This window comes from Orycteropus afer, unplaced genomic scaffold (assembly GCF_000298275.1).
Source record: "Orycteropus afer afer isolate SDZICR_OR568_19922 unplaced genomic scaffold, OryAfe1.0 scaffold00307, whole genome shotgun sequence".
NCBI classification, from domain to species: domain Eukaryota; kingdom Metazoa; phylum Chordata; class Mammalia; order Tubulidentata; family Orycteropodidae; genus Orycteropus; species Orycteropus afer.
Window position 1 is genome coordinate 1916742 of NW_006921894.1, and position 18774 is coordinate 1935515.

Here is an 18774-nt window from a genome sequence, read left to right on the forward strand (position 1 = left end):
CTCTTCCTTCTTCCTAGTCTGTCTCAGTCTATAATCTGGGCTGTTACCTGTGCACCAGGTGCATTTCGCTGGGTTTTAAACACCAGAGGCTCAGCCTCAAAACTCATGTCTACATGACACCACAGTAGGACAAACCGACAGACAAGTCTGTCTTGCTGTTGGAGACCTCTCGTATCACCCCCACCTCGGTCCCTGTGGCTGACTGTATTTCTGTCTGGCTTCCTGGCTTTTAATCCCCTTTCTCCTGCTTTTCCGGCCTGCTGCTTTGGGTGTCCCTGAGTTGTCTCTCCTCACCTGTAACCCTGGGGCTGACATATGTACATATATGCATATAGGTATGTATGTGTGTGGGCATATATACAGTAGCTATAGCAAAAACAACCAAAATGTATCATGCAGTTACATATGTATATGTATGCATATAAGTATATATGTGTGGGGGCATATATACAGTATCTATATGTATATACGTGTGTGTGTGTGTGTGTGCATGCACATATTTACAACAGCATAGTTATAGATACTTCTCAGATATAAGAAAACACCTTGCAGGACTGGTGTTCTGGGTTTGAAGCCTTAGGACTATAGTCTCATGAACAACTTGGTCTCAATCAACTGGCATAATATAATTCATGAAGTTTATGTTCTACATGCTTGTTAGTGAGTAGTGTCTGGGGTTTTAAAAGCTTTTGAGTGACCATCGAAGACACAACTATCAGTCTCTTCTCGTTGGGAAGAAATGAAAAAGAAGGAAACCAAAGACTCAGAGAAGAATCTAGTCTACAGTACTAACAGTCCACATGAACCACGGCCTTATCTACCCAGAGACCAGAAAAACCACATGTTGCGGGCTACCACTAACAATTGTTAAACAGACCCTGATGTCGTTGTTAGGTCGTTGTTAGGTGCTGTTGAGTCATCTCTGACTCATAGCGACGCTATGCACAGCAGAACAAAACACTGACCAGTCCTGTGCCAGCCTCACAATCTTTGCTATACCTGAGCCTACTGTTGCAGCCACCCTGTCTATCCATCTCATTAATAGAGTTGGAGAGTCTATCCATCTCATTCCGCTTCTTCATTGACCCTTCCAATGAGCAATCTGGCTGCACTTCCTCCAGGACAGATTCGTTAGTCCTTTCAGCAGACCATGGTACTCTTACTATTCTTCTCCAGTACCACAACTCAAAAGCATCAACTCTTCTTCGGTCTTCCTTATTCATTGTCCAGCTCTCACGTGCTTAAGAGTCAAATGAAAATACCATGGCTTGGGTCAGGGGCACCTTCATCTTCAAGGAGACATCCTTGCTCCTCATCACTTGAAAGAGGGCCTTTGCAGCAGATTTGCCCAATGCAATACATCATCTGATATCTTGACTGCTGCTTCCACTGCTGTTGACTGTAGAACCAAGTAATATGAAATCCTTAACAACTTCCATCTTTTCTCCATCAACCGTGAAGCTATTTATTGGACCAATTATGAGGATTTCAGTTTTCTTTATCTTGAGGAGTAATCCATACTGCAGACTATAGTCTTTAATCTTCATCAGTAAGTGCTTCAAGTCATCCTCACTTTCAGCAAGCAAAGCTGTGTTATTTGCGTAGCACAGGTTGTTAATGAGTCTTCCTCCAATCCTGATGCCATGTTCTTTTTCATATAATCCAGCTTCTTGGATTATGTGCTCAGCATACAAGTTGAATAAGTAGGGTGAAAGGATACAACCTTGACCCACTCCCTTCTTGATTTTGAACTATGGAGAACAAGAGGATTCTTGTTCTGTTCAAATGACAGCCCCCTCCTGATCTATGTACAGGTTCCTCATGAGTACAATCAAGTGTTCTGGAATTCCCATTCTTCTCAATGTTATCCACAATTTGTCATGATCCACACAATCGAATGCTTTGGCATTTGGATCCTGATAGAAGAGGAAAAAGTGTGGAACAGAACTCAAAATTTTAAAATGTTCAGACTTACTGGACTGGTTGAGACCAGAGGACTCACTGAGACTTGCCCTGTGATACTCTTTAAACCTTGAACCAAAACTAGCCTCTGAGGTCACGTTTTACCTAAATAACAGATTGGCTCATATAATGTATTACCAATGAGTACTACATACCTTTAAAAAATCATGTATAACAAAGTGTATGTGAACTACTGTATGGAAAGTGAAATTGCTCTGTAAATCTTCACCCAAATCACACAAAAAAAAAAAAAAAAAAAAAATCATGTTTATCAGACAAGATGATCAACAATTACTCTAAAGCAAAGATGAAAAGTTAAGGGGACAGAAAAACCAGATTATTGAAATTGAAATATCCAGGAAGGAATGAAAATTTTGACACATTGTGAAACATGTAAATCAATATCACCAAACAATTTATGTAATAATTGTTAAATGGGAACCTAATTTGCTGTTTTACCAAAAATTTTCAAAAAAGGCAAATGTATAGAGATCAAAGTTTATTAGCAGTTATCAGGGACAGGAGGGAGGGGGGAAAGGAGGGATCATTGCTTATATAAAGAGCTCTGGTGGTATAAGTGGAAAAGCCATTTGGCTGCTAACCAAAGGTCAGCAGTTCAAATCTACCAGCTGGTCTGCAGAAGGAAGACGGGGTGATCTATTTCCATAAAGATTTACAGCCTTGGAAACCCAACAGGGTCACTATGACTCAGAATCAACTCAATGGCGGTGAGTTTGGCTTTTTGGGTTTTTATTGTTTATGCAACATTGAGTTCCAGTTTATGGTGATAGAAAAAAAAAATCATACTGATTAAGGGTAAGGGTTGCACTGCCAATTAATGTAACTGATGTCAATAAGTTATACACCTGTAAATAGTTTGCTCTGGACCAGTAGAGACCCATTGTTGCATCTAGAGCTTGCAAGCTTTTAAGATTCCAGTCATTACTTGCCAAAGTAGGATGTGGAACAATGTTCTGTGTAATAGGTTATGCCAATTGAGCTTGATGTCCCCTAAGACTATGGTCCCGAGTCCACAAGTTCAGCTGCTTGCTCCCTCTGGGTAGCTGACTATGGCCAAGAAGTGACTACAACCTTGTCCCTTGTCAATTCTACTCTATACAGGGTGAGCTTTTGAAACAGCAAAAGTGTCCTTCTTAAAAGCCTTCACACTCTCAAATTTTACATCCAAGATATTTTGTGGTTTGTCCACTCCTTTTCTATCCTCATCTCCTGTACATCCCTTTGCAGATGACTCACTGCAGCTGCTCTAAACCTCTTGGTGCTCCTCAAATGAAGTGTACTTCAAAATACCATACATTCCCCCATATGTTACTCTAACTCCAAGCAGTCTTGCAAAATATACCTTCTGTACATTACTCAGGAACTCTGGTGGGTGGTATCTAAGGCATCTGACTACTAACAGAAGGTTGGCAGTTCAAATCAACCAGCCACTCTGTGGAAGGAAGACTGGGCAATCTATTTCCATAAAGATTTACCACCTCAGAAACCCAAATGGGGTTGCTATGAGTTGGAACTGACTCCAAGACAATGAGTTTAGTTGTTTTTTTTTTTTTGGCGGGGGGTGGGGTGGTTTATATTACCTTCCCATAACCTTTTGCTGAACCATCTCATCACCTTCTGCATACCCAAAGCATATGGTCATGTGATCAAAGCAGCCATGATGTGTACTGTCATCATTATGGTATCCTCTAGCAACTGATGGAGGGTAAACACTTCATGTGTATCCCTAGCACATACTCAGCTTGACTAGCTGTCTGATCAGTTTACAGAAACACAAACTGATGTTAAAGGTAAAACAGGTCTGACCTGTTAGACTTAAATGTCAATGACACATTAAAGTTGAAGCCTTAAGCAAAAATAATAAAGATATCTGCCCACCTGACAGTCCTCATTGTCATAATCTGTGGTCAAGACAGGATAGCTGCTCTCATGCTCAGATAGGTACATCAGCCTGCTCATACTAGTGTGTGAGCATGCCAACCGAGACAATGAACTCTCACTGGGGAGCTTCTGAGGATGAGCAGTTGAACCCAAACACTCTAAAGTACACCTAGAAGAGAGAAAAGAAACTCATGACTGGAGGTACTCATTCCTCTAACACTATCTCCATTTGCAAAAAGCTATTCTTCGTTACCTACAATCTTACTAATCTATAGTCTCTGTTCCAACTGTCTATATAATAACCACAAATTCATTTCATTATACTTACGTCATCAAAAATGGTAGAATATATTCCTAATGAATAAACTATCTGATCAAAATGTCATGGGATTTTTTTAAAGAAAAAAACATAACAATCAAAACAATGTTAATCACTCATTCAATAAAAAATTTACAAACCACTGAACAAAAATGGACAAAACATTCAAAAACTCCTGCATGGGGGAAAAAAAAATGTAGGTAAGTACAAAGGAATGGAAATGGTCATATACAGTTGATAGGAATGCAAAGTGATACAATCTTCAGCTAAGTGATTAAGCAGTACATATTAAAAGCCTTAAAAGCATGTCACTTGATTCAGGTATTTTATACCTAGATGCTTATCCTAAGAAGAAAAATTAACAATAAAATATAAACCAAGCCCACTGCCACTGAGTTGATTCCAACTCACGGTAACTCTATAGGACAGAGTAGAACTGCCCCATAGGTTTTCCAAGACTGCAAATCTTTACAGAAGTAGACTGTCATATCTCTCTAACAGAGCAACTGGTGAGTTCAAACCATCCACCTTTTGGTTAGCAGCTGAGTGCTTTAACTACTGCACCACCAGGTGTCCTATGATAAATATAAAATATTAAAAGAATATGCCATCTCATCGCTATTACATAAGAAATCTTAAAAGTTTTTTAAGAGGAACTAGGTTATAGAAATTAGGGCATAAGTATACAATAAAATACTAGACAATCATCAAATATCATGTTGTCAAATATGAATTAAAATTACTATATACTGAAATATTCTTGATTTCATGTATCAGATTGTCAATAATCAAAAAGTTTGATAAGCACAACTTTGTTGGTAAGGTGGTAGGAAACAGGCCTTCTCCTACACTGTTAGTGGAAATTTAAATTAACACAATACTTTTGCAGGGATGTACTAATTTAAACGTGAGTAAGAATGTATATACTCCTTTCCCCAGCAATGTAATTTCTAGGAATTTACCCTATATAGATGTATGTGCACATGTCCAAAGTGCCCATGATACAGAAAAGGCTGTACTGAGTCAAAAGATATGTGCATAATACGCTATTGTTGTGTATAAAAAAGAGGGCCCAATAAGAATATATATTCATATTTGTTTATGCATCATACCTAAGAAACTAAAAACAGTAGTACCCTAGTGAAGTGATTAAGGAACCAGGCAGATGAGGAATAGTGGAAGGGAGATACACACATACACACAAATATACACATGTATATATGAAAAGGAAATAAATTCACATTGAAAACTTTTATATACATATATGTGGTTTAATTTTTTAACTGTGTAAATTTATAGCCTTTTCAGAATGTTTCATTTATAAAAGTTCTTAAAACTTGGTCCAATTCTTCAAAAAGCACTTAGCTATTTCAGAAGTAAAACAGGCATATCTCAGAAATATTGAACACTGAGTTTCAGACCACTCCAACAAAATGAGTATCATAAAAAAGCAAGTCACACAAATTCTTTGGTTTCCCAGTGCATATCAAAGTTGTACACTATACTGTAGTCTGGTAAGTATGCAACAGCATCATGAAAAAGTCTGAAATACTGTGAGAATTACCAAAATATGACACAGACACATGAATTGAGCAAATGTGGTTGGAAAATGGTGCTGACAGATTGTTTGACACAGGGTTGCCACAAACCTTTAATGTGTTAAATAAAACAGTATCTGTGAAGCACAATAAAATGGGGTATGCCTGTATTTAAAATGTAAGTTAATACTTCAAGATAGAAAATTAAAATTCAATTGTCTAAAATTTTAAATGATTTAAAATGCTAAGAAATCAGTGAGATAAACAACATTATCATACAAGGTGCAAATCTTTAAAATCATTTTAGAAAATAATTTGCTAATATATTGTTGTGAGTTACCGCCAAGTCAATTCCAACTCACCGCAACCCATGTGCACAGAGTAGAACTGCTCCCCAGGGTTTTCAATGGCTGTGAACTTTCAGAAGAAGCTCTGCAGGTCTATCTTCTGAAGTGCTTCTGACTGAGTTTAAACCACCAATCTGTGGTGCTTGGCTGTAGTCTAGCACTTTACTACTCCACGAAGAGACTCCATAGAAAGCCTTAAAATATTATTATTTAAAGGCTTATTATATTATTACTCCTGACCTAATTTTACTTCTAGATGCCTATCTTAAGAGGAAATTGGTCAAAACACAGAAAGAATTTCATGAACAAAGTTGTTCATATCACTATAGTAGTAAAAAGACGTAAGTAGCATAACAAAGATCTACTAAACGTATCAAACAAATGATGACAGCTCCATTATGCAGCCTACAATATTACTAATTTTTTTAAAATACAGAGGATAATTATAAGAAGTGGAACAAAAGCAGAACATAAAAATTTGCTCAGAAAAAAGGCTAAAAAGAAATTCATAAAATATTTACAATAGTTACCTTTGAGTGATAGTGGACATATAGATGATCTTCTTCATATTTTTTTCCATATTTCCTATACTGAGTACGGTTTTTTTAAAAAAAAAGTAAGTACCTACCCTGATAAATTTGTTCCAGAGGCTTCACTAGGAGAAGAATGACTCAGAGGTGAAGCTGAAGGTCTGAAGCTACTCTGGTCATCCTCTAAACCATGTCCACCATGCTTAAGAGGGATATCTTTCAAACCTATCAGAAAGATGTATTCTCCAATGAGAATAGAAGAAAAAAATTCCCTGTAATTTTGTGAATGTGATCAATTACTCTCATACATACCGACATTTCCACATGAGATGACTGAATGCTTTTCAAAAATCACACGCTTTTCACTCTTGCTTGATTCACTAACATATTCATTCCTCTCATCTTCTCTATTACTTTTCATATCTTCACTTTCTTTCAACAGCCCAGGGGATATTATTGTGGAGATCCTTTCTAATGAGTAACTGTCAGATGCTGGAGTAGAAAGTGAGGCTGCTTTTTCACCGTTACAAATATCTCGCAATTTGGTATCACTGGAATATGTCTTTACATTAACTATCATGGTCTCATTCTCTCTTATATTTGTAAGAACTGGATTTGAAGAGTGTATAGTTCTAAATAATTCTTGGTTCTCACTCTCTTTATTTTCACTATAAAGAGTTGCTGTGTTTTCTTCTGGTTCTGTTCCACTTAGATTAGTAGCATCTAAATCCACTGTACGGATAGCTTGTATAGTCTGTTCTTTTGGCAAAGATAAATCCCAAATATCAGACATATCAGCTTTTGAAAAGTTTTCCAATCCAATTTCAGATTTATTAATATCTGCTTTTTTAAGATATTTCTCTATATCAAATGCATTGGAGCCATTACTTTTTTCTAAATCATTAGGTAAAAAATGAGACGCAGCGGAAAACTTTTTTTGTTTATTATTTTCCTGCAAAGTCTTCTCTTTGGTTTTATTTGAAAGTGCCTTTATCATGGCAGCAAGCTGGGAAGGATCCGTATTGATGGATGCATTTGTAATGGCTGAAGCAATGGTGCTTATTCTAAGCATAGAATTGCCACTGTCAGAGAGTTCATCTTTATATCTTTTATGTTTGCTCTTCATTAAGAAACTGTCCTAGAAATGAGCAAATTTACATCAGATAATTTACATTAGTTCCAAGAACACATACATAGTAATTTAATTATTATTTTTTTAAGTGCTACATAAGATTTAACAGTCACAAGAAATCAATGGTGTATCAGATAAATATTTTAATGAAAAAAGTTAGCATTAACAAATTAAATTATATAATACTGGGGTTATTTACAATATTTGAGTATCATTTGTTTAAAAAGAGAATTGTAGAGAGGTACTAAATTGAACAGAAAAATTAAAAAACAAAAAATTAAGACACAGAGATTGAGAAGCCACTGACCTGCTGTGAATACAAGTATAATTCTTTGCGATTTGATTCAACTATCAGAATTACTTGTAAGTAAGATATAAACAGGAACCATGGGTAAAAACTGAAATGGGCCCAACAGCAAAGAAGAATAAAACTATTTAACAAAACACATGTATTAAGACTTCTGTCTCCAGTAATAGCACACCAGATATGCAAACCAACCTCTTGCTGGGAGGAATTAGAACCGGGCAAAATATTGCAGTAACATTTCTTTGAAGGCATGACTGATTTCACAAAGCAGTGAAAAATCATGAGGCCAAAATCCATTATATGAAAGAATCCCAGAGAAGTAAGTCCAGCATTGGGGATGCTTTTCCCTAGGATGATCTGCTACTGCTTCAACAAGAAGCTGGCAGGCCTTTAAGAATCAGCTAAAGATAGCTGTTCTCCTGCGAATAAAAACTGAGTTCAGAATCTGCCATGAATGGGATTGGCTATGCCAAAGTACCCCTTAGGAACAAAGGCAAACCAAAAATAGGTTGTCCCTCATAAGGACTGATGCCCAATCCAATCAGCTCAATACCAATAAGTGGATTAAAGTGACGAGAGACTGCAAGTGTCTCTAATTACCTACCAGAAGAAATAAAATCAGACGCAAGATAATAAGACCAAATTCCCAGGAAAAAAGACAAAAGAAACAGATCCACAGGGGATACAGATAATGGAGTTATCAGAGAAGATTCACAATTCTCCCGAGTATATTTAAGGATATAAAAGACAATACTGAGACCTCTAGCAGAGAATAAGATATTGTAAATATAGAACTAAGTGTAAGTTCTATAACTGGAAGTAAAAATAACAAATTAAGAACTCAATATGTTTAACAGCAAATTGAATATAAATGAAGATAGACTTGGAAGAAAATGAATGAAAAATTCAGAATGAAGATGTAAGAGACAATAATGAAAAAAAAAAACAAAACAGAAAGAATATAATAGAAAAAAGGGATACAGTGAGAGGATCTATGGCACATAACAACAAAATAAACCATACTAGTACCTGCACTCAAAGAACAGAGAAGAGATAATGGAACAAAAGTTGTATTTGAATAAACGATGGGTGAGAATTTCCCCAAACGTGAGAGAGTCAATAATCCAAATTTTAAGAATGTCTATAGAGCCATGGAGGAGCTCTGGTAGCGTAGTGCCTAAGGCACTCGACGGCTAACCAGAAGGTTGGTGGCTCAAACCCACCAGCCATTCCTCAGAAGGAAGGTTGGGCAATCTACTTCTGTAGTGATACCGCCTTGGAAACCCAAGGAGGGGTTGCTATGAGTCGGGTTCGACTTGACGGCACATGACAACAACAACATATAGCCATGGTAGTGCAGTGGTTAAAGCACTCAGCTGCTAACCATAAGGTCTGTGGTTGAAACCCACCGCCACTCCAAGGGAGAAAGATGCAGCAGTCTACTTCTATAGAGAGTTACAGCCTTGGAAACCCTGCGGGGCAGTTCTACTCTGTCATATACCCCCCCCAAAAAAAAACCCAAACTTACTGCCATCGAGTCTATTCCAACTCATAGTGACCCCCTTTGGGTTTCGGAGGCAGTAAATCTTTACAGAAGTAGATTGCCCAGTCTTCCTTCCACAGAGTGGCTGTTGGGTTTGAACCAAATGGTTAGCAATCAAATGCCTTAGGCACTATGCTACCAGAGTGCCTTACCCTGTCACATAGGGTGACGATATATAATATCCATTGCCTCTTGCCACAGATGCAATCAATTTGATTCCTGTGTACTCCATCTGGTGAAGTCCACGTGTATAGCTGCCGTCTGTGTTGTGGAAAAAAGGTATTTGCAATGAGTATGTTGTTGGTCTCACAAAATTCTATCATGTGATCTCCAGGATTATTTCTGTCACCAAAGCCAAATTTTCCAACTGCCAATGTTCTTTGTTTCCAATTTTTGCATTCCAGTCACCAGTGATAATTAACACATCTTGATTGCATGTTCAGTCAATTTCAGACTGCAGAAGTTGATAAAAATCTTTAATTTCCTCATCTTCGGCTTTGGTGGTTGGTGAATAAATTTGAAAAATAGTAGTATTAACTGGCCTTCCTTACAGACATATGGATATTATCCTATCACTGAGAACATGTACTTCAGGACAGATCTTGAAACATCCTTTGTGCTGATGACTGCCACGTCATTCCTTTTCAAGTTGTTATTCCCGGCACGGTAGATCATATGGTTGTCAGATTCAAAATGGCCAAAACTGGTCCATTTCACCTCACTAATGCCTAGGATATCAATCTTTATGTGTTCCATTTCTTTTTCTTTTTTTTTTTAATTGTGATTTGGGTGAAGATTTACATAGCAAATTCACTTTCCATACAGCAGTTCACATATACTTTGTCTCATGACATTGTTTGCCACAATGCAACATCCCCTCTCACTTCCTCCCCATAGTTACCTCTTCCTTGTGTCCATCCCTCCATGGACTCCTGCCCCCTGAGCTGTCTCCCAGTGCATAAGCAGCCCTTCTTTCTCCCATGATTGTTCTCTCCAAGGAGAGTATCTACTTGGGGTAAATGTTCAACTCATATGCCTGTATTTTGTTTGGCTAGAAACCACAGGTGTGGGTTCAATTCCAGAGCTGAAGGGCAGCTAGGGGCCATAGTCTCAGTGGTTCCACAAGGCTGTATCAGACCAGCAAACCTGATCCCCCCCCATTTTTTTTTTCCTCCAAATGATTTTGAGTTTCGTACCACATTGTTCTCCCTCTCTATCAGGGATCTCCTACATAGATCCCCTTCCAAGTGGATGACAGTGGTAGCTGGGCACCATCTAGTTCTTCTGGTCTCATAGTCTTACAGGCTACAGATTGGATGGTGTACCAGTTGCTAGGACTAATTGTTTCCATGAATTTTGGTTTTCTTCATTTTTCTTTGCTCTGGACGAGAAAAGACCCATCGTTGCATCTAGATGGCACCTTACTAGCTTTTAAGATCCCAGTCGCTACTTGCCAAAGTAGGAGGTGGATATGTGCTCCATTTCATTTTGACAACTTCCAATTTTCCTACATACATACTTCGTACATTCCATGTTCCGATTATTATTAATGGATGTTTGCAATTGTTTCTCCTCAATTTGAGTCCTGTCATGTTAGCAAATGGAGGTCCTGAAAGCTTTAATTTAGCCATTATCACTAAGGTCAGTTTTACTATGATGAGGCAGCTCTTTCCCAGCCATATTTTGAGTGCCTTCCGACCTAACTCATCTTCCTGCACTGTATCAGACAATGTTTCCAGGCTACTCATAAAGTTGCCCAATAATGTATAAGACAGTGTTTCTCTGCTATTCATAAGGTTTTCACTGGCCAATTCTTTGAGAAGTGGATGGCCTCTTCCTAGTCTGTCTCAGTCTGTAAGCTGAACTGAAATCTCTCCACCATGAGCAACCCTGCTGGTGTTTGATACAACGGGGGCACATCCTCAAGCCTCATAGCAACATGCAAGCCACCACAGTATGACAAACTGACAGACAAGTGTGTTTCCCTTAGCTGTTCAAAACCACTCTTCCCTCCCCTTACCTGGGTCTCTGCTGCTCGGTCTTTCATGCCCCAGCTTTTTCTCTTTCCCACTTCCTGCCTCTTGGGGGTAGGGCCTATCACCCTCCCCTTATCTGCATCCCTGCCGCTCAGTCTGTCATCTCCTGGCTTTTATTCCCCCCACCTCGTGCCTCTTGGGGGTGTTGACATGATGTGATTTCTGCCCAGTGCTCTGAATGTCAAAGTGAAGAAATTCAATGAAGTGCAGGCAAACGGCAAGAGTAACTATGACTCTCTAAAGGTTGCCAAATGCTTCGTCATCTAATTAGTGACAATGCCTCATACCAACCCTATATACAACAAAATGAAACAATGTTTGGTTCTGTGCCATCTTCATAATATTTGCTATGCTTGAGCCCATCATTGCAGCCAATGTGTCAAGCCATATCACTGAGGGTTTTCTCTTTTTTTTCTGATTGTCTACTTTTCCAAACATGATATCCTTCTCCAGGGATGGTCCCTTCTGGTAACACAACCAAAGTAAGTGAAATGAAGTCTGGCCATTCTCACTTCTAAGAAGTATTCTGGCTGTATTTCTTGCAAGACAGATTTGTTCGTTCTTCTGGCAGCCCATGGTATTTTCCATATTCTTCACCAGCACCACAATTCAAATGCATCAACTCTTCTTCGATCGTCTTTATTCACTGTGCAACTTATATATGCATATGAGGTTACGGGAAATACCAAAGCAGGGGTCAGGTGCACCTTAGTCTTCAAAGTGACATCATTGCTCTTTAACATTTCAAAGAGCTCTTTTGCAGCGGATTTGCACTGCATGGTATGTCATCTGATTTCCTGACTGCTGCTTCTGTGGGCATAGATTATGGATGCAAGTAAAATGAAGTCTCTGATAACTTCAATCTTTTCTCTGTTTATTGTGATGTCCCTTACTGGACCAGTTGTGAGGATTTTTGTTTTATATCAAGGTATAGCAACTGAAGGCTACAGTCTTTGATCTTCATCAGTAAATGCTTCAAGTCTTCTTCACTTGCAGCAAGTAAGGTTGTGTCATCTGTATATCACTGGTTGTTGATGAGTCTTCCTCCAATACTGATGCGGCATTCTTCTTCTAGTCTAACTTCTAGATTATTTGCTCAGCATACAGACTCAGTAAGCAAGGTAAAAGGATACAACCCTGATGCACAGCTTTCTTGATTTTAAACCATGCAGTAACTTGTTCTGTATGAACAACCGGTTTTTGGTGTATGTACATGTTCCTCATAAACACAATTAAGTATCTGGAATTCCCATTCTTCACAATGTTATCCATAATTAATTATAATCCACACTGTCAAATGCCTTTACACAGTCAATAAAACACAGGTAAACATCTTTCTAGTATTCTTTGCTTTCAGCCAAGATCCATCTGATATCAGCAATGATAACCCTCATACCATGCCCTCTTCTGAATCCAGCTTGATTTCTAGCAGTTCCCTGTCAACAGACTGCTGCAACCATTTTTGAAATATTTTCAGCAAAATTTTACTTGTACATGATATTAACAATATTGCTCGATAATTTCTGCATTCTGTTAGATCATCTTTCTTTGGGATTGGCATAAATACGGATTTTTTGCAGTCACTTGACAGAAATGTGTAAGCACCTCCAGTGTTGTATTCGTTTGTTTAAACATCTCAGTGGGTATTCCATCAATTTCTGGAGACTTATTTTTTTGCCAGTTTCTTCAGTGCTGCTTGGATTTCTTCCTTCAGTACCACTGGTTCTTGATCACACAAAGGGCAAAGCTATGAAAACTTCTTACCCATAACTAAACAGCTTGAAGGAAATAGTCACTAGGGCTGGGGATACAGGACCATAATCTTGGAGGACATCAAGTTCAATTTGCATAACAGCCCACAAAGATAATGTTCTATATCCTGCTTTGGTGAGTAGTGACTAGGGTCTTAAAAGATTATAAGTGACCATCTAAGGTATAAACACTGTTCTCTCCCCATCTGGAGCAAAGAAGAGTGAAGGAAAGGAAAGATACATGGAAACAATTACTCCAAAGGACTAATGGACCACACAAACCCCAGTCTCCACTATCCTGACACCAGAAGAACTGAACGGTGCTGACTAGCACTGCTGAGCGCTCTAAAAGGGATCAGAGTAGAAGAATATGAATAGAATAGGAGAAATATGTGGAACAAAATGCAAAAAATCACAAAAAAGACCAGGCTTACTGATCTGACAGAGACTGGTAGAACCCCCGAGACTATGTCCCTTAGAGACACCCTCTGGTACTAGAACAAGACTCATCATGCTGGTTACTCCAATTTCAGCCAAAAAACAGACAGACACATAAGGAATAAAGTAACACCGTGGAGGTATGTACTCACTAGAACAACTAAGCATACAGGACCAAAGGGCAGCATTTGCCCAGGGATAAAGTTCAGAAGGCAGGAAGGAATAGAAAAGGACGAATCCAGTAAACACAGGGAAGAAGTGAGAAGTGTGCTGTTAAATTGTTAAATCAATGTTATGAATCAAAATACATATGAATTACTGAACGTAAAACCAAAATTTGCTATGTAAACTTTCACCCAAATCACAAGTTTGAAAAAAAAAGTCACACTGTAACTCAAAAAAAAAGAATATATACACACACGTGTGTGTTTTTGTGTGTATGTATACATGTTTCCTTTTACATAAAGTTCAAAAACTGGTGAAATCAATAAGGTGTTAAAAGTCAGGAGGGGGCAGGAAATGGTTTCAAGGATATTGGCAATGTTTTCTCTCTTCATCTCGAATTCACAGTGTGCAATTTGTGATAATCCATTTGGCTGTTAAGTTTGTTTTATATATTCTTTTGTATGCATATTTGACAGCAATAAAAATCTTTTTAAAAATTTAAAGAACACTTAAAACTGAAGTCAGAAGAAAAAAAAACGTGTAACAGCATATATGTAGATGTCTCTTGGTTTTACATAAGAACTATGACAGCATGGTTTTAACTTTCCTTCACGAAAGGCATACAATACCTCCATATTGTCTGTATCAGCAGTTAATGTCACATCACTTTCATCCTCTTGCGAAATATTCTCCAATTCTTCAACCTTAAGTGTAACTAATCCTTCACTTACTTGTGCCTTTGATTGCTCATTTAAATCTCCTGTAGAAAATATAAAATATTCAACTTACAAATAAATACTATTTCTGTGTGATAAGGTCCAGTCAAAATGATTAACTGCACTGGAATTAAGTCTTTGTACTCCAAATGTCATCCTGACAAAAACTGTTTAAAACTACAGTCAGTAGGACAAAGGCAGTATTGTTAATTTGGATCCATCCTGTAAATTACAAATTTTGAAGGAAGACTGTGGATTTTAATTTCTTCCTTGTAAACACTCACATGAACCCATTTAATATTTTTTAGCTTTAAACATTTCAGAAATATACACTGAGTTCAAAAGTGAGTATCTTTACAACAATAAAAAAATCAACCAACTATAAACAAAGAAACTCTTGATCCCATCTCTCCTAGTGAACAGCAGGATCTTTAAGACATGGAGTCTATCCTATACAGCTCCCTATGTTATGTAGCACCAGGCTCTATATTAGCAAAAAGTAGCTGTTTAATAATTGTGTGTTGCCCAAGAAAGTTTGATTTTAAATATCTGTCAGAGATATTTATCATATTTAAACTATCCTAGTCTAAATCTCAAAATACTTCTTTAATTCAGTAGTTTATTTGAACAAAGTAGCTCACTGGAACAAATCATTTTATTTACTTTGGTTTTTATGAAAGGATTTAGGTGGATTTTGGCCAACTTGTTTCCTCTTTAGATTGAAAAGGTAATGTGAGATTAATACATCAATCAAATCCTTAACCAATACTGAAAAAATTGAAAGTGGTAACAGACAGTCCCTGGATTATATAAAAATTACATTCCTAACTCTGTCCTTATGTCAAATTTGTACATAAGTCAGAACAGCTATATATGGTGTGTAGCTCTGGTAGTGTTGTGTCTAAGGCACTTGACTGCTAACCAGGAGTTACCAGTTCAAACCCAACAGCCACTCCTCAGAAGGAAAGTTGGGCAATCTACTTCCATAGTGATACCACCTCAGAAACCCAAGGAGGTGTTGCCCTTTGTAGTTTAGTCGGGTCCGACTTGATGGCACATAACAAAAATAGCTAATATCAGTCAAATGTTTGTCTTAGTATATAGTATATATAGTGTACTTTTCTATGCATTAAAAAAATGAAGAAATACTTCCAAATACACTAAAACATTTTTAACATAATAATATAGTAGTAGTGGGAGTTCTGGTAGCGTAGTGCCTAAGGCATTTGACTGCTAACCAGAAGGCTGGAGGTTCAAACCCACCAGCCACTCCTCAGAAGGAAAGTTGGGCAATCTACTTCCATAGTGATACCATTTCGGAAACCCAAGGAGGAGTCGCTAGGAGTTGGATCCAATTCAATGGCAGTGAGTTTAGTTGATTTTGGTATAGTAGTATGTGGTAGGTAAAGTTGTATGTCAACTTGGCTGGGCCTGGTTGAGTGGCTGGATAGCTGGTAGCAGTTATTCCCTGTGATGAGACTGGCAATCAATTCCATGGTGGCATCTACCACAAGCAGCTGAGTAGCTGCTTTAGGGATGTGTTGTGCTTCCCGTATATAAGTAGCAACTTTGGGAATGATCTCTAGCTTATGGCACGCTTGAACTCTGCACATAGTTGTGTCATCGTTCAGCAGCCTGCCATGCTCTGCTGATCGTGGGACTTTTAATGGACTTGAATTAATGGCCTGCCATATGGTTTGGTAACCTCAGGACTGTGCCTGTTTACCTGTCAATCTTGGGCTTGTCAGCCTCAGCAGCCAGCAGCTGTCTGAGAGAAGAGAAGGCTCTAGCTTCAGTGGGCCAGGAACAGGAGGCAGAGCTGAAGCCCAAGATTGAGGGGCTTTCACCCAGCCCCAAGAGCCTGACACTTTGAACTTGGACTCAAAGCCTCCAAACCGTAAGAATAAATTCCTCTTTGTGAAGGCCATCCCATTTGTGGTATATTCCTGTCAGAATGACACCAGGTAACCAAAACATAGTACTAATAGAAATGTTTTGAGGCATGTCACAAAGTAGTGCCTATTTGTAATTACAAACCAGTGTATTTATCTCAAATTTTTAATACAATAGGCTTTATGAGGGTTGGTTTGTAACAACAAGTTGTACGTAAGTCTCTGATGTTCATAACCTGGGGGGTGCCTGTAGACATTTACACTCATAAAGGACCTAGTAAGTTACAGGAAAAAACAAGTTTCCTAAAAGCCCCTTCATTTGTTATATTACCTGCAAATAAATTTTGGTTAAGATGAGCCATTTCTTTTTCCAAATTGCTCCTTGATGAGTCCAATTTCTGTACTAAAGCAACTGGTTCTCTCTTCTCTGGTGATCTAATAAAATAACCAAATGATGGCTACAAAGTAAGCAAACATGTGAATTATTTCCTTAATTTTCAGCTGCTTTAAGAAATTCTAGACTTAACGCTAATAACCTGTATCTAAATGACTTCGACATAATATAATCTTTCTTTCCACTTAATTTTAAATTACTAAAGATAAAAACTCTAGATAGGACCTTCTGTTTCCTTACTACTAAACCGTCTTAATCATCAGAACTAATACTGTCAAATAAATTGCCTTTAGTAAGAACTCAAATTAAAACAACCCAGAAACGGTACTTTATTCCCTCAACAATTACTACTGAGTGCAAGGCCAGGCACTGTTCTAATGTCAATGGCATATGGTGGTGGGGGGGGGGGGATATAAAAATTCCTGTCTTTCTGGAACTTACAGCATAAACCAAAAACCTATTGTCATTGAGTTGACTCTGATTCATGTCAACCTCATGTATATCACAGAACAACTGCGCTCCATATGGTTTTCAATGGCTGATTTTTCTGAGGTAAATCACAAGATCTTTCTTCTGAGGTACCTCTGGGTGGACTTGAACCTCCAACCTTTCAGTTAGCATCTGAGTGTATTAATTGTTTGTACCACCCAGGGAGTCCTAATTTACAGTATATGGGTATTCTATTTTAGAAGATGTTTAAATAGGTCTTTGAAAATCTGCATTAAGATTTGGGTGAATCTTCACCCAAATCACAATTAAAGAAAAAAAAAAGAAAGAAAGAAAATTGCTGGGGATATGGTCTTGCCCCCTACTCTGCTCTAAAAAAAAAAAAAAAAAAAAAAAGATTTGGTATGCTCCTACTGACATGGATGAAAGCATCAGAAATGTTTGCCTTCAAGGATCAGGGAATTCCAATTTGTCATTTTTTACTGAATTTCACATGATATACCTAAAATGGGAGCTTTTAAATGTGCTCAATTTTTAAATAATCTTCACTTGGCAATTTCTTCCCTTGACTCAGTAACTTAAACTCAAGTAAAATGTATCACTAATAGCAGAATAAAAATTCCTACTAATAAATCTATTTTTCCATGATCCAGTATTTTGTCCATCTATTTAATAAAGAATTCAATTACTCTTCAACTTCTCTCATAACCTCAAAAATCCAGGTGGAAAAACCCACCTTCCTATTTTTGCCTTTGTCTCAGGTGTGTGTCTCTTGTAGACAGCATATTGATGTTTTCTTACCTAGTCTTATCCAGTCTGCAACACTCCATCTCTTGAGTGGTGCATTTAATCTATTGACATTCAGTGTAACTATCGACAAGTATGAATTGGTTCCTGTCATTTTGTCATGTGTTTTTTGTGGTATTCCTGGTTTCTTTGTTCCATATAATTTTCTGTGCTGAAATTATTTAGTTTATGAATCTTCCCATTACTTCCTTCATTGTTGTTGATGTAGTATTTGCTAAATATTTGTGCTGGTCCTCTTTTTTATTATGATGGGAAGGTTTATCATTTATTTTTTGAGGCTACCCTATGATTTGTAATTTTCTTCCTGAGTTTAGAACAGTCCATCCTATCTTGCAATTCTCTTGACTTCCTCACCATTTAGAAGTTCTGTAACTACACTATTTTTTCTCCGCTCTTTGGTTTGTACTTGTCCTCATTTGCCAGCTGATGTCTCTGGTTCCCTGTTTACAATCTTATAAGCTTATTTTACTTTGGATATGTCCATAGCTGTGTTGGATTCTGGGTTATGTCATCATGTGTATTAACGGTCAGTTGTTGCTTGCTACTAT

At 37.8% G+C, this 18774-nt stretch overlaps 1 protein-coding gene across 1 annotated transcript in view; it reads right to left on the reverse strand.

Moving 5' to 3' along the window:
• Positions 1–18774, reverse strand: part of CEP192 (centrosomal protein 192) — a 308440-nt gene that overhangs the window by 128682 nt on the left and 160984 nt on the right. Inside the window, exons 21-25 of the mRNA XM_007951683.2 lie at positions 16910–17036; positions 14600–14730; positions 6911–7736; positions 6697–6823; positions 3862–4033 (exon numbers count right to left, since the gene is read on the reverse strand). Of these exons, the coding sequence (XP_007949874.2) occupies positions 3862–4033; positions 6697–6823; positions 6911–7736; positions 14600–14730; positions 16910–17036 (1383 nt within the window). The remainder of the gene's footprint in view (positions 1–3861; positions 4034–6696; positions 6824–6910; positions 7737–14599; positions 14731–16909; positions 17037–18774) is intronic.